General features: G+C 40.8%; 1 protein-coding gene across 2 annotated transcripts in view; it reads left to right on the top strand.

The window, feature by feature from the left end:
- Positions 1-17264, top strand: part of UNC80 (unc-80 homolog, NALCN channel complex subunit) — a 226726-nt gene that overhangs the window by 127250 nt on the left and 82212 nt on the right. For both annotated transcript variants that reach the window (XM_061147929.1, XM_061147928.1), the window contains 4 exons: positions 5519-5719; positions 13764-13871; positions 15242-15380; positions 16942-17123. In XM_061147929.1, the coding sequence (XP_061003912.1) occupies positions 5519-5719; positions 13764-13871; positions 15242-15380; positions 16942-17123 (630 nt within the window). The remainder of the gene's footprint in view (positions 1-5518; positions 5720-13763; positions 13872-15241; positions 15381-16941; positions 17124-17264) is intronic.

Below are 17264 nucleotides of genomic sequence, written 5' to 3'. Positions count from 1 at the left end.
TTTGCTGGAAGATTTCTGATTACAGTTTCGATTTCCTTGCTTGTGATGGCTCTGTTAAGATCTTCTATTTCTTCCTGGTTCAGTTTTGGAAAGTTATACTTTTCTAAGAATTTGTCCATTTCTTCCAAGTTGTCCATTTCATTGGCATAGACCTGCTGGTAGTAGTCTCTTATGATCCTTTGTATTTCAGTGTTGTCTGTTGTGATCTCTCCATTTTCATTTCTAATTTTGTTAATTTGGTTCTTCTCTCTTTGTTTCTTAATGAGTCTTGCTAATGGTTTGTCAATTTTGTTTATTTTTTCAAAAAACCAGCTTTTCACTTTATTGATTTTTCTATGGTCTCTTTAGTTTCCTTTGCATTTATTTCTGCCCTGATTTTTAAGATTTCTTTCCTTCTGCTAACCCTGGGGTTCTTCATTTCTTCCTTCTCTAATTGCTTTAGGTGTAGAGTTAGGTTATTTATTTGGCTTTTTTCTTATTTCTTGATGTAAGCCTGTAATGCTATGAACCTTCCTCTTAGCACTGCTTTTACAGTGTCCCATAGGCTTTGGGTTGTTGTGTTTTCATTTTCATTCATTTCTATGCATATTTTGATTTCTTTTTTGATTTCTTCTATGATTTGTTAGTTATTCAGAAGCATGTTATTTAGCCTCCATATGTTTGAATTTTTAACAATTTTTTTCCTGTAATTGAGATCTAATCTTACTGCTGTGGTCAGAAAAGATGACTGGAATGATTTCAATTTTTTTGAATTTCCCAAGGCTAGATTTATGGCCCAGGATGTTATCTATTCTGGAGAAGGTTCTGTGTGCGCTTGAGAAAAAGGTGAAATTGATTGTTTTGGGGTGAAATGTCCTATAGATATCAATTAGGTCTAGCTGGTCCATTATGTCATTTAAAGTTTGTGTTTCCTTGTTAATTTTCTGTTTAATTGATCTATCCATAGTTGTGAGTGGGGTATTAAAGTCTCCCACTATTATTGTGTTACTATTAACTTCCTCTTTCATACTCGTTAGCATTTGCCTTACATATTGTGGTGTTCCTGTGTTGGGTGCATATATATTTATAATTGTTATATCTTCTTCTTGGATTGATCCTTTGATCATTATGTAGTGTCCTTCTTTGTCTCTTTTCACAGCCTTTATTTGAAAGTCTATTTTATCTGATATGAGTATTGCGACTCCTGCTTTCTTTTGGTCTCCGTTTGCATGAAATATTTTTTTCCAGCCCTTCACTTTCAGTCTGTATGTGTCCCTTGTTTTGAGGTAGGTCTCTTGTAGACAGCATATATAGGGGTCTTGTTTTTGTATCCATTCAGCCAGTCTTTGTCTTTTGGTTGGGGCATTCAACCCATTTACATTTAAGGTAATTATTGATAGATATGGTCCCATTGCCATTTACTTTGTTGTTTTGAGTTCCCATTTATACAACTTTTCTGTGTTTCCTGTCTAGAGAAGATCCTTTAGCATTTGTTGAAGAGCTGGTTTGGTGGTGCTGAATTCTCTCTTCTTTTGCTTGTCTGTAAAGCTTTTGAATTCTCCTTCATATCTGAATGAGATCCTTGCTGGGTACAGTAATCTAGGTTGTAGGTTATTCTCTTTCATTACTTTAAGTATATCCTGCCATTCCCTTCTGGCCCGGAGGGTTTCTATTGATAGATCAGCTGTTATCCTTATGGGAATCCCTTTGTGTGTTATTTGTTTTTCCCTTGCTGCTTTTAATATTTGTTCTTTGTGTTTGATCTTTGTTAATTTGATTAATGTGTGTCTTGGGGTGTTTTGCCTTGGGTTTATCCTGTTAGGGACTCTCTGGGTTTCTTGAACCTGTGTAACTATTTCCTTCCCCATTTTAGGGAAGTTTTCAGTTATTATATCCTCAAGTATTTTCTTATGGCCTTTCTTTTTGTCTTCTTCTTCTGGGACTCCTATGATCCAAATGTTGGGGTGTTTCACATTGTCCCAGAGGTCTCTGAGGTTGTCCTCATTTCTTTTGATTCTTTTTTCTTTTTTCCTCTCTGCTTCATTTATTTCCACCATTTTATCTTCTACCTCACTTATCCTATCTTCTGTCTCTGTTATTCTACTGTTGGTTTCCTCCAGAGTGTTTTTGATCTCATTTATTGCATCATTCATTTTTAATTGACTCTTTTTTATTTCTTCTAGGTCCTTATTAAACATATCTTGCATAGGGCCTCTTCTTTTTTTCTTTTACAAGGTTATAGTGAAATGAAAATGAAAATTAAGGAGTAATAGAGGAGTAATAGAGGACTTTAAAAGAAAATAAGAGAAAAAAAATAAAGAAAGAAAAAATTTTTTTTCTAATAAAAAAATAGTAAAAATATATGAAAATGAAAGTTAAGGAGTAATGGAGGAGTAATAGGGAATTTTAAAAGAAAATAAAAGAGAAAAAATTTAAAACAAAGAAAAGAAAAAAAATTTTTTTTGTTTGTAATTAAAAAAAGAAAAAAAAAGTAAAAATATACCTAGGAATTTCTCTGGAGCTGTTACGGTCAATATGGGTTCGGTTCAGTTTCAGATAGCTCCTCGTTCCAGCTTACACTTCTCGATATGTATGGACCCCTTCCAGTGTAGTCGGTGTTATGTACAGGGATTTTAATCTGTTGCACCGGTCCCTTCTGAAGCGGTTCCCTTCGTTTATTTGGCTTCTGTTTGCCGGTCTCTTCAGTGTCTAATTTCCGCCCTGACACAGGCGGGCAGAGGTGGTCTCTTGTGTAGTTCGCTTGTTCAGTCGCGCTGCGGGGAGGGAGGGGCGCTGCAGACAGATACCGCTGTGTGTGGGGAGCACTCACAGTTTCCGGCCACACTGGGTTTGCCCCGCTCACGGGTGTGGGCTCTCCCCGTCTACACTGCTCAGGCTCCTGGCTGCTCTATAGGGAGCGGGCCCTGTGTGGCGTGCGGTCCCAGTTTTCAGGTACTCCACAAAAGCGCGGACTTGGTTGGGCCTGCGTTTTGTGCCTTCCCCGGCTGGAGCAGCTCAGGCAGCCAGGAGCTTGCCGGGCGCACTCTCCCCGGGTGCGGTGCGCCTTCTCCCCTCCGCGGTCCCAGCCTCAGTTTCTGCACGCGCCAGTCGGGTGCCTGCGCCTTGTGTCTATTCTTGGGAACTGGCCTCCAGCTGCGACCCTCTTGGCGGATGTCGACCATCCAGAATCTCAGGAAGTCTTTGGTGAGAAACTGGAGGCCTGTTTGCAGTTTGGTAGGGGTGCCGTCTCTGGGCTGAGTTTGCCCCTTTCCCCTCCTGCCTCCTGCCTCCTGCCTCCGGTGGGGGGATGGGCCGGTCCACCGGCTAGCTCTTCTCTGGTATTCCTCAGTCCCTTTGTTCTGCGAACGGCCGGCAGTGTGTTCAGGCCGGTTAATTTTCTTTCTCTCTTTTACTATCCCACAGTTTAAGTTGCTATCTCACATTCGCTCCCTCCGGTTGCCCTCAGGGCATTCGGGCCCAGTCCTTACCCTAAGCAATGCCACCCGCTCCTCTCCGTTCTGCCCCCACTTGCTGGTGGCGGATGCGGGCGTCTGGGGTACTTTTCTGCTGGGAGTTGCTTTTAGGCATGTAATCTGTGGGTTTTATTTCTTTTTCCTCCCAGTTAGGTTGCCCTCCAAGATTCGAAAACTTCCCCCAGGCCCGCCAGTGTGAGGGTTTCCTGGTGTTTGGAAACTTCCTCTATTACAACTCCCTTCCTGGGATGGGTCTCCATCCCTAGCTCTTTTATCTCTCTTTTTATCTTTTATATTTTGTCCTACCTCCTTTCGAAGATGATGGGCTGCTTTTCTGGGCACCTGATGTCATCTGCTAGTGATCAGAAGTTGTTTTGTGAAGTTTGCTCAGCGTTCAAATGTTCTTTTGATGAATTTGTAGGGGAGAAAGTGGTCTCCCTGTCCTATTCCTCTGCCATCTTAGCTCCTCCCTCCTTCAGTTTTATTCAATAATGCATTTTAGTTTTCTGTACCATATTAGCCCTCTAGAAGTGTTTGTGTTTAAGACCAGAGATATTTTTTCAAAATCACTGGTGAATCTTCTAGACCTAAAAATTTCTTTGTAGGAAAGTTTTTAATTACATATTTAATTCATGTCATATGATTAAAATCATTCAGATTTCTATTTCTTCTGGGTTCTGTTTAAGAAAATTGATTTTTTTCCCCTAGAAATGTGTTTATTTTATCCAAATATTCACATTTATTAGCAAATAGATGTTTATATAGTCTCTTAAGATCATCTTAAATTCTGTGGGATCTACAGTGACATGCCTTTACTGTTCTGATATTGATAGGTTATATCTTTCCTTTCTCTTTTTTTGATCAGTCTTGCTAGAAGTTTGTCAGTTTTATTAGTCAAAGAACCAGGTTTTGGCCAGGTTCAAGAATAACAAGGGCAACCTTACAGTTATTTGTGCCCTGCCTCATATCAGTATAAACAGAAATATTGAGCATCTTCAATGAATCTTGAGAGAGATCTGGATATTCTGTTCACACAAAACCTGTAGTTTTTAAACTTTGAAGAGTGTGAGATATTGTTAGATGAGTTTGACAGGAGTGTGTTGTTACCGTTGTTTACCTTTGTCTCATGGTAAGCAGACCTCTTCTTCCAAGGAAATGCATGGCATCCTTGCCTAGTAGGTCTGATTGGTCTTATTCATGTAGACTTACTTTATGTTCTCCATCCAATATGGCACCTCACAGGTTAGGTGTTGGGGTCAGAACTAGTTTCATGAAGGATAGAATCATTCAAAAGATTACTCTATGCAGATTTGACTAAACTTGCAGCTCTAGGAATGCTACTGCCTTTTTAGGAAAGCAGCTTAAGAAGTTTTAAACCCTAGGGCCTTCATTCCTTTTCTTAAAATAACCTTATCCTTTAAATCAACTAAGTTCTTTTCTGGAATCCTATTTGGGAAGTCTAGGAGATATGAGAATTTGAGCCAGATCAAGCCATAAGTGAAGAGCTAGAATAACCCAAAGCTGAAAATAAATTGTTTGTAGAGAGAGGAAACAAAGTTCTACAGTAGGTTCAAGCCCAGTTGAAGGTTAGAGGCCAGGGTGTAAGATACAGAAATGTTTTCAAGTTCCATGTAGGTGGGCTGGAGTTAAAGACATCCCACCGTTGTCAAAGGCCAGCCAAATCCTTTGGGATGGAACTTCTCATCATTTTCTGCTCTTCTACTGGCTCCTTCTACATCAGAGCTGAAAAAAATAATATAAGTTTGGAATCTTCATTTGAAAATATCTGGGAATCACACACTTCCAAGTTTTTGAAGATCACTTAACTTTTTATTGTTTCAAAAAGAGCTTTCTCTCAAGTGTGAATCCAGGGAGCAACAGAAGTCAAGTACATAAAGGCTTGTAAGTCTTTGTTCTCTTGTGTGAATTATTGTTCTCCCATGGAATTACTGTGATCTTAAGACCTGTTAAGGAAAACTGGCGTTCTGACTTTGATGTTCTGCCCCACATCGTTGCTCAGGGTTGGCCTGTACCCTGGTTGAGCCTCAGTCACGCCTGTGTTGCAGGTCATGATCTTGCTGTGCAACCAGCAGAGCTTCATCTGCAGCCACATCGACTACTGTCAACCTCACTGCTACCTGCACCACAGCCGCTCCTGCGCCCGGCTGGTCAGGGCGATTAAGCTGCTCTACGGAGACACTGTGGACTCCCTCCGGGAGAGCAGCAGCATCAGCAACGTGGCTCTCCGGGGCAAGAAGCAGAAAGAGGTGAGTGAATGATCACGTGATATGTACCAATGATAGGGAAAACAATGTCCTAACAATCTTTTCTCTGTAAATGCAAATTTCAGCCCACTGCAGTGGTATAAACCAGGCTACAGGTCTATGTGGGTTTCGATCAAGATAGACAATGGGTAGCTTCCCTGGGGGCTCAGCGGGTAAAGAATCTGCCTGCAATGGTGGAGACCTGGTTCAGTCCCTGGATTGAGAAGATCTCCTGGAGAAGGGAATGGCAACCCACTCCAGTATTCCTGCCTGGAGAATTCCATGGACAGAGGAGCCTGGTGGGCTGCAGTTCATGGCATCGCAGTCACACGCAACTGAGCAACTAAAACTTTCACTTTAGAAGAGGGGTGCAAAAAAGACAGGTGCTTTGTCTTCATGTCCATGAGCAAGTATAGACTCTTTCTGTGGGTTTTGTCTTATTTCTACAAATAAATATAAACTCAAAGGGGCATTTTTGATGAGTTGCTGTGGTAGGCAGAATAATGTCCCCCTAAAGATGTCTGAATTCTAATCCTTGGAACCCGTGAATATGCTACCTCACCTGGCAAAAGGGATCTTGCCTGGGTGAATAAGTCAAGAATCATATAATAGGAGATTATGCTGAATTATCCAAGTGGGCTGAACATAGAGATGGGAGTTGTGACAATAGAAGCAGAAGGCAGAGCGATGCGGGGTATGACCCTAGGCAGCCTCTAGGAGCTGGAGAGGACAAGGCAATGAATGAGTGCCCCAGAAGGAATACAGCCCTGCCGATCCATTTTCAACTTCTGACCTAGAAAACTGTTAAAATCATAAATCTGTGCTATTTTTTGCCAAGAAGATTGTGGTCATTTTTTACAGCAGTAGCAGGAAACTGATACAGTTTTACCTTAAGAAATAAGTAATAAATGGCCCAACTTTTCACTGACAAATAATACAGTCAAATCAGACTAAAGGAAACATCTTCGAGAAATTATTACATTTTCTCAGTATTCAGCTGTACTTTCCTGACAATTAGACAGCTGAGCTGGCTGAAGATGAAGACAGTAACCAGGGTTGTCATGTTCCTGCCAGGGAAGCCCTGAGTTACCCACCTGCCCCCGAGAAGGCATGATGGCCACCGCGTGCTGCCGGCCGCATCTGCAGCTGCTTCTCGCAAGTGGTTTTGCCAAAAGATTTTTATATAATACCTATTCATCTCAGTGAGCATTCATTGGGCACCTGCTCTTGGCACAATATGAGGCCAGATATTCTTGGAGAAACAAAAAATAAGTAAGTAGGAGCAGAGGATCTTTCTACTAAAGAGTTTGTGAGCCAAGTTTGGTAAGGTGGAAGGATGGCAATAAAATGCAAATCAAACTAGAGAATATAAGCAATAACAAAAATGCACACTTGAGTTGTATAGCAATTTGTAATGCTTTCAGTTCAGTTCAGTCACTCAGTTGTGTCTGACTCTTTGCAACCCCATGAACCGCAGCACACCAGGCCTCCCTGTCCATCACCAACTCCTGGGGTCCACCCAAACCCGTGTCCATCGAGTCGGTGACGCCATCCAACCATCTCATCCTCTGTTGTCCCCTTCTCTTCCTGCCCTCAGTTTTTCCCAGCATAGGGTCTTTTCAAATGAGTCAGCTCTTCGCATCTGGTGGCCAAAGTATTGGAGTTTCAGCTTCAACATCAGTCCTTCCAATGAACACCCAGGACTGATCTCCTTTAGGACGGACTGGTTGGATCTCCTTGCAGTCCAAGGGACTTTCAAGAAGTCTTCTCCAACACCACAGTTCAAAAGCATCAATTCTTCTGTGCTCAGCTTTCTTTATAGTCCAACTCTTTTTAAATTATGAAAGTACAAGGAAGTGACTTTGACTAATATAAGAGCTCCTAGAGAAAAAAATGTATATCTTATACATCTCATACATGTGCTAATTTCCCTTCTGGGATATGACCTTTTAGTGTTTTTTCTGAAACATATATATGACAAAGTATACATCATTGACAATGTACTTTTCAATTCTTACAAATCTTGTTCAGTAGATACTCTTTACCCCATTTTACAGATGAAAACATTGAAGTTTAAAAAGATGGGATTGTCCACAATCCCATTGTCCTCAATATCTAGAATATATTCAGCTAGCCTTTACGTTAGGAACATGGATTATCAAAATCAGGGCTTTTTCAACTAAACTCTCTTACATCTCATGGTATTCAGAAAACACAGATTCTAAGGGAAGATCCAGTCCCATCACTTCATGGCAAACAAATGGGGAAAGAGTGGAAACAGTGGCTGACTTTATTTTTCCGGGCTCCAAAGTCACTGCAGATGGTGATAGCAGCCATGAAATTAAAAAATGCTTACTCCTTGGAAGGAAAGTTATGACCAACCTAGACAGCATATTAAAAAGCAGAGACATTACTTTGTCAACAAAGGTTCATCTAGTCAAGGCTATGGTTTTTCTAGTGGTCATGTATGGATGTGAGAGTTGGACCATAAAGAAAGCTGAACACAGAAGAATTGATGCTTTTGAACTGTGGTGTGGAGAAGACTCTTGAGAGTCCCTTGGACTGCAAGAAGATCCAACCAGTCCATCCTAAAGGAGCTCAGTCCTGGGTATTCATTGGAAGGACTGATGTTGAAGCTGAAACTCCAATACTTTGACCACCTGATGTGAAGAGCTGATTCATTTGAAAAGACCCTGATGCTGGGAAAGATCGAGGGCAGGAGGAGAAGGGGATGACAAAGGATGAGATGGTTAAATGGCATCACCGACTCAGTGGACATGGGTTTGGGTGGACTCCAGGAGTTGGTGATGGACAGGGAGGCCTGGCATGCTGGGGTTCATGGGGTTGCAAAGAGTCAGACATGACTGGGTGACTGAACTGAAGGGAAGGGAAGATCAGGCGGGAAAATTACATAAACTGCTAAATGATGACATAAAAAGAAAAATACATATGTGCATATATTCTTTTACATGTATACATATATATGGACATGTCATTTCTGTTTAAAATGTATGTGTGTACATACATATCTATATACATATGTATATATTTGTACATATATGTATCTCAAACATAAATGATACTGCATCCAAAGAAAACTTATTTAGATAAGTTATCCTTCCCATAAAAACTCCCTTACCTATGTAAAAAAACCTGTAAAATATGTTGAAAATTATAAAAACACACCAAGCTAAATTAATGCTCATTGTTCACCATGTACATGCTGAGATTTCTTACTTCCATACCTTTGCTCCAGTCATATCTTCACCTGTAATCTATACGTGGCTAAACCCAAACATCCTTCAAGATCCAACTCAAGAGCCACCTCCTCCTTGAAACCTTTTCTGATCTCCCTAGTGTTCACCACAGGACATACTGCAGGTGGATGATTAATTTCATTTTTTTGTTCCCTTCTTCCTCTAAACTATAATGGTGTCTTATTCTGCTTTTCATATTATTCATTCAGTGATTCATTCATTAATTCACCCACTCATCCATGTGTCTGTTTGACAAATTTTAAAGACTTGAGTCCATGCTGTGTGCTGGATATAATAATGGCCATAGAGATATGGCACTGTCCTTGTACGATGCATACAGCCTAGCTGAGAGACAGAAATTAATCAACTAAGCATCCCTAAGTTGGTGTAAAATTGCAGCAGCAATAAGCACAATAAAGGGGAGAACTCTGCTGAGATCTTATGAACGAGGCTTTGAACTTATCGGGGGAGATAAGGCAGTATCTCCAATAAAGTCACAGATGAGTTTTGGCTGAAGGATGCCTGGATGTTAACTGAATACAGAATTCTCCAACCAGAGAGAAGAGGGAGCACCAAGGCTGAGGACGAGGTTCAACCTGGTCTGCGCTCTGCTTGCTTCTGCAGCCTCGTTATGTACTGCGGTCGTCTGTGCCCTTGTCCTCTGAAGCTGTGGGAAGGATTTTAGTCTTTATCCTGTGATAAAGCACTGAGAGCTTCTACGATCCCTCTGCCTACAAAGTGGGGCTACTTCCATCCCTATTTCTCTTCTGCCACTTAATTATAAAACTTCTCGAGAACTGAGGCAGTCTTACACATTTTGTATCCTGTGTAATACCTAACAGAGAACCTCCCTATAGCAGAGGGACAATAATATTGAGTGAGCGAGTGGGCTTTAGGGTTCTAGCATGTTTCATGTGTGCCCTCCACTTCTGGCCCATGCAGAACAAAGCAGCCTGAAGCAGCAGAAAATGTTACCACCCTTACAGATTGCTCACATTTCTGAAGTGTGAGTGTAAGTGAAAGTCACTCAGTCATGTCTGACTCTGCAACCCCACAGACTGTAGCCTGTTCTCCATGCCAGAATACTAGAGTGGATAGCCGTTCCCTCCTCCAGAGGATCTTCCCAACCCAGGGATCAAACCCACATTGCAGGGAGATTCTTTACCGTCTGAGCCATGAGGGAAACCCCACATTTCTGAAAGAGAAAGGGAAAGAAAACAAGGGTAAATGTTCCCTAACCTTAACGCATTTAAATTAGTCATGCCAGTGGAGAGCTGAAAAGATGTATTGAGTCTTCAGAGATAAACATTAAATTTCCAAAATGCCAGCCTCCAGTTCAAGCTTTTTCTTTTCATTTTCTCATGATGTTTCCATTTGCCTGTTCTGAATTTGTCACATAAATGAACAATATGCCCATTTCCAGAGGCCAAATGAAAACAGAATAGGCCATAAATCAAGACTAAAAGCAGTGGTTCTGATTAAAATCAAGACTTAGAGCAACTGGTATTTCATTCCTATTTTCTTTTTAATTGGTTTTTATGGAAGAATATATTTGTGGCGGCTAGTACATTTTGTAACCCATCTAACTCTGATCAATATGCTAATCTTCATTTCAGTGCTCAGAGCCTCACTGTACATTCCATTAGCCTGATTAGTACATTTCTAACCTTGTTATATATCACTTTCACCAAAAGGTAAATTCACCAAAGAATTCTTTGATTTTTCCTATATGTCTGTACCTTGTCTAATGCTATGTTCTAAATAGAGTACATGTTCAATTAGTACTTGCTAATGGAAATGGGAGTGGATAAAACATTTTTTTTTTCCTTTCAGTTTAAAAGGAGAGGTAAATAAAAGGTTGGAGAAGGAAATGGTAACCCACTCCAGTATTGCCTGGAGAATCCCATGGACAGAGGAGCCTGTCAGGCTATGGTCAATAGGGTCACACAGAGTTGGACACAACTGAAGTGACTTATCATGCATTATGCAAATAAAAGGATGTTTGTTTGTTGTTATTTACTCGCTAAGTCATGTCTGACTCTGACTCCATGGATTGTAGCCTGCCAGGCTCCTCTGTCCATGGGATTTTCCAGGCAAGAATACTGAAGTGGGTTACCATTTCCTACTCCAAGGGATCTTCCTGCCCCAGGAATCAAACCTGCATCTCCTGCATTTCAGGCAGATTCTTTAACAATGAGCCACCTGGGAAGCCCCTACTAATAAGCAATAGATGCCTTTAAAACTAGTCTCCTACAACAAGTTACCAAATCAAAAAGCAACTGATGATAACTTTGTTAGTCTGAGTCAGAGTCACACCAGTGTAGGACTTCAGGAATCTCACGTAATATACTGAAATGCCCCTCACATATGTACCCATCTTTAATATCTATCTTTTAGGCCCAAACAGGTCACTCAAGGAGAGTTATTAGCCCATCACCCTTGTGTAAAAGCCTTTCCAATTCCCTTCCCTTTCCACTATAACAAACATCCTAATTATCTTGAAGCTGGCAGAACATACCGTGCTTAAGCATGCATGCTGAGATACACATATTTGATACCTGAGAAGCTTGACTTATACCCTCTGTCCCCAGCAGACAGAATTAAACAGAAGTCTAAATTTCCCAGAGTGTGAGAGACATAAATGTTTGTCCTTTTTATTCTGAGTATTTTTCTTTATCAGAAAGAAAATTCTGGTTAAAATTCCCATAAATTAATCAAAAGTATTATTCAGAAGTAACCCTGAAAGGACAAAATGTCCAGCCAAAGGAGAAAGCAATAAAATATTCTAAAAATTCAAAAACCATATTTTAGAATAACTGTAATGACCTGGGGAAGTCATCATCATAATGTCATAATTAAATGAAATGTCTAAAACTGTGTGCCACTCATTCTGGATGGGAGGGGAGTTTGGAAGAGAATGGATATATGTGTATGTATGGCTGAGTCCCTTCACTGTTTCCTTGAAACTATCACAGCATTGTTAATCGACTCTACCCCAATACAAAATAAAAAGTTAAAAACCAAAACTGTGTGCCACATACATAGCGTCATCACAGCTTTGCTGTGTAGGGGGACAAAAGTCTGAAAGGAATCAAACAATGACCATCCTGGGGTTGGGTGTTATGGAGATTTTGGTTTCTTTCTTCATAGTTTTTCTGCATTTTCCAGGTATTCTGCAGTTTGCATGCATTTTTTATAGATAGAATAAAAGCAGAAAGTTGCTGCTTTTTAAATACCTTCACTTTTCAAAAAGTAAATCAGACATACTGCTACATTTATATGGAAAATGACTGCCATGTATGACTTTAGAATAACTTTAAAATTATATAAAATAGGCACAATATTTATATTATATATTGCTTTTACTTTCCCAAGGGGAAAAAAAAGCAATGCAGAATTTCTCTCCCCAAATGATATGTGTTCCCAAGTATATGCCTCCAGTATTTTTTTAATCTTCAGAAAACACAGAGAGAGTCTGGTTCATTTGTTTCCAAGTAGATTCATTTAAGAGTTCATTCCATACCAGTCACATAATAGATGCATTGTCTTGGGTCTTTTTGTCAGTTTTGAAAGACTTTCTTGGAACATGCATGTAGTTTCAGCTTTGCTTTTTCTTTCAAAATATTTCCATCTGTAACACTGTGAAGCTCTGTTCAAAAATTCTTAAGGAGTTCATTTTTTTTTTCCCTTGGCATTGAGGGAGAGAGTGTTTCATTGACATGGCACTGGAAAAACAAATGAGCCCTTATACTGTGCAAAGGGATGGATTCCCTTTTTGCACAGCCTGGAGTGCAAAAATAGGAGACATCAGGACTCAGGATAAATACACAAGGGCCTGCCAGCATCAGTGACCATCCTCCCAGCTGTTCTGTCCACTCCATTCCTCGCCATGTAGAGAGTCAGGGGAAGAAACTGTCTCCTCTGTGAGTGCTAATGAGTCAGGGCTGTTTTACCCTGGTGGAGGGGATGGTTTGAAAGAAGAGCTGCTGTCTCATATAGACAAATATGATTTAAAGAAAAAACACTTTACCTGGATGATAGATGATTATGAACTCATATTTCCTTGATGGGTCTTTTACCTCTCACTTCCTAACACTTCCCTGTGAAATATTTTCTCTTCCAATTGATTGACTTGTAGCATCCAACCCTTTAGAAGGGACTATTAGAGAGAGTGGATTTTAACTGTTGATATTTTAAAAGATTTGTGCTTTTAACAGCTTGGTGGAAAAATAATTAGCCTTGAAATGGAAGTCGGGAGAGCCTGTCCTTTCCTTATTCTGCTAATAACCAGCTTTGCAGTTTGGTCAAAGCTACTCTATGGGCTTCCCAGGTGGTAATAGTGGTAAAGAACCCACCTGCCAGTGCAGATTAGACATAAGACACACCGGTTTGATCCCGGGATCGGGAAGATCCGGGAGAAGGGAATGGCAATCCACTCTAATATTCTTGCCTGGAGAATCCCATGGACAGAGGAGCCTGGCAGGCTACAGTTCATAGGGTCGCACAGAGTTGGACACTACTGAAGCGATTTAGCACAGCAAGCTACTCCACCTCTCTGGATCCTGGTCTTCTCAGTGGTAAGAGAGGAGTTTGTTGCTAAACATCTCTAAGTGCCCTTTTCACAACAAACTTAACTGCTTTTATCGCTTTCAGAAAGTGCAGACCCATGAAAAGGCCTTAAATCATCCGTTGCATTAGAAGTGGTTACCTGGAGAATTGGGGGAAAAACAACATTGCTGATTTTTAAGAGGGCACAACACTCTTTGCCATCTATCTCATGTGCTTTGCAGTGCTCAGATAAATCATGCCTGAGGACACCTTCTCTGAAGAAGAGAGTTTCAGATGCCAGCCTGGAGGGGAAGAAGGACTCTGGAATGCTGAAATACATTAGACTACAGGTATTAATACAGGGTTTGAAAACATTCATGAAGCAGGAATAGGGAGGGAACTTCAGATATCCTTATTACTAATGTTTGGAAAAGACCCTGATGCTGGGAAAGATTGAGGGGAGGAGGAGAAGGGAGCAACAGAAGACGAGATGGTTGGATGACATCACTGGCTCCATGGACATGAGTTTGAGCAAACTCCAGGAGATAGTGAAGGACAGGGAAGCCTGGTGTGCTGCAGTCCATGGGGTTGCAAAGAGGGGGACACGACTGAGCAGCTGAATGACAATGAAAGTGTGGGATATACAATGCCAATTGGCACAGTGTTGGCATAACAGCCCCCTCTAATTTGGTGAGAAAGAGTGCTACCAAGTGTGCAAGAAAAAAATCCCTTCTCGCTGGACAGTCAACTTCCACAAAGACAAGGAAGCTTGGCTAGAACCAGGCCTCTTTCTACTCCAGTGCAGCCAGCTTCCCACCAGTGTGTGGTAGTGATGCTCACAGGTCTTGGAATGAGACAATCTGGATTCATATCCTATACGTACTGCTCTGGCTCTGGGACCTTGGGCAAATTAAGTTAATTTCTCTTAGTTTTAGTTGCTTGATCTCTAAAACGGGGATTTTAACACTGGACCCTGAGAAAGGATCATTGTGTGAATTGAAAGAGATAGTGCACTTACCTACTTATCCAGGGCTTCACAAAGTTATATTGTTATTACAACCTAAACTCTATATCATAATACATTTTCCAGGGGAAGAGAGAAAAAAATTTCATGTTTTTCTAGAAAGTGTTTTAAATGATGGCTAAAGACAGGCTTGCCCCAAACTGACATTTTTTACCTCAATTATTGAAAATAATGGATTAAATAGTGTTTTGTGGGCTAACCTGGACTAATAACCACACTGTATAATATTTTGAAGGAAAAATACCATCCAAGTTCACTGGCTTAGAAAGCTAACTTTCTGAATGGAACTCCTTTATAAATTAGAGGCTGCTCACAGTTTTCAGTGGAAATCATTCTTAATAGGAAGGAAAATAAGATGCTGTGAAGGTCCACCAGGACTTTTAACACAAAGATTTACTGACTGAAATCCTTTTTTCTCAGAGAGCTGTACTTATTCTACAGTTTATTCCCTAGGTGGTTACAAATTACTTTTGTGGTGAAAGTGTTGTAAAATAATATAATTTGGGACAATTATACATCAACTAATAGGGTATAAAGCTTACTTACTATACATCATGCCAGATATGTTCCCACTTTAAAAAGTATTTTAAGGTCATTTAAGGAAAGCGGAGAGAGAAGTGACCCTTAACTTTCAAGAGGAGGACAACAACCAGTGTCTTCGACAGTTTTAAGACATCATTTCCATCTTTTTTGCAGGTGATGAGCCTGTCGCCTGCTCCATTATCTCTACTGATCAAGGCCGCACCAATTCTGACAGAGGAGATGTATGGAGACATCCAGCCGGCAGCCTGGGAGCTCCTGCTCAGCATGGATGAGCATATGGCGGGGGCAGCAGGTAAAGCCAGGCCTCCCACGACCCTGGTCCTGCTGCCATTCATCCCAGTGTCTCAACACGAGCGAGGCACATTCATCCCATCTTCACACTGAGGTCACATGGATAGCAGTGGCTGGACCTCTAGGCAGAGCTGTGCGCTAAAGGGAAACAGGCCTAGGCTGTCCGTATACACTTTTCACGTCCCTGTGTAGTCTGCACAAAGGCAGCATGTCTCTCCCAGGATGTTAAAAATTACAGTGATTTCCCCTAGAACCTACATCTTCACTATATTTCACAAAAGATTCTTTTGTGTATGTTGTGATTTCCCAGATTGACCATGAACTACCATCATTAATTTTATTAAATCTTAGGTAAGTCATGTTCCGTGTTCAAATTACAATATTGAAACAAATATCTAAAATTTAAGTGATGTGTCCAAAGCCATGTAGCTAGTAAATGGTAGAGGCAAAAATCTGGATTCTTCATCATTTTGTACTTTTTGTGCATATTCGTTTAGTTTTGTATGGTTACTTTAATTGAAAAATACATAGTAAAAATTCAAATAATGTAAAAGTATGAAATTTAAAACTGTCACCCTCCATTCCATGACTCCCAGTCCCCTTTCTCAGAGGTGGCAATTTTTAAATTTCCCAGGAAACCTTCTATAAACTATGCATATATAGTACTTTTGATGTCACAAAGCACTTTTTCATGTATTATTTTATTTTATTCTAACAAGACATTTGGAGGCAGCTATATCATCATCATCATCAGTAGTGATGTTTTACCAATAGAGCAACACGGACTAAGACATTAAGGGACTTGGCCAAGATCAGTTTCAGAGCTGTGACTCAGCCCCAGTTATCCTAAGTGTTGGCTGAGCATGTCTTGAGGTTGTGGGGGAAAGTACAAGGGAAATTTTAAATAATATTTTTATAATTGACACTGGCTTCTCTATAGCGTAGACAGTACTCTTTTTTTTTTTTCTCATTATTCATTGACTTTGTAACTTACCATGGAATGACCTTTCTCTTCCTAGTATTTGGCTCTCCCCAAATTAAAAAACAACAATGATATCATGTTTCATAAATTCTCTGTTGGTTTCTCAATTTATTCTACCTCTTGGAAGGGTAGACGTTTCTAATTGAGTCTACCTTTTGAATTTTATTGTTACTATAACTAATGTAACTTTAATGGACATTTTTATGTACCATCCTAGGGTTACTCTGAGATGACTTTAGACATTTCCTAAAAAGGATATTTCAGCATGCAATTTCCTTTTTTCATCAGCTTCCTCTGCCATTGACTTTTCACTGTGAGCCAAGGAAAACGTTGCTTCAAATGAGATTTCTACGGCAATGTCATGCCGTCACTGCCCTCACACCAGATGTTAGAAGATTGTGGGTGGCACAAAGGATGGTGCCTGGTTTCCAGTGGCTGAAACAGGGTTTTCTGCTGGTGGCCTAGCTGTATAGCTCAGTAGTCATTTTCAAGAGACAGAAGCAGTTTCTTCCTTCCCCTCACCCCCAGGAATCATACGACTTAAAAGATGTGTAGCTGATGGATTGTTGACTGTCTTTAGCGGCCATGTTCCTGTTGTGTGCGGTGAAAGTCCCCGAGGCTGTGTCCGATATGCTGACGTCAGAGTTTCACCATCCAGAGACCGTGCAGAGACTGAACGCCGTCCTTAAGTTCCACACACTCTGGAGGTTTCGCTATCAGGTCTGGCCCCGGATGGAAGAGGGAGCCCAGCAGATTTTTAAGGTGAGGGCTACTTCTGGGATAATCCCATGGACAGAGGAGCCTGTGGGCTATAGTCCATAGAGTTGCAAAGAGTCCAACATGACTGAGTGCGTCCAACATGACGCACGCGCGCGTGCACACACACACACACACACACACACA

This window comes from Dama dama, chromosome 8, assembly GCF_033118175.1.
Source record: "Dama dama isolate Ldn47 chromosome 8, ASM3311817v1, whole genome shotgun sequence".
Classification (NCBI taxonomy): domain Eukaryota; kingdom Metazoa; phylum Chordata; class Mammalia; order Artiodactyla; family Cervidae; genus Dama; species Dama dama.
This window is presented reverse-complemented; position numbering and strand designations above follow the sequence as displayed.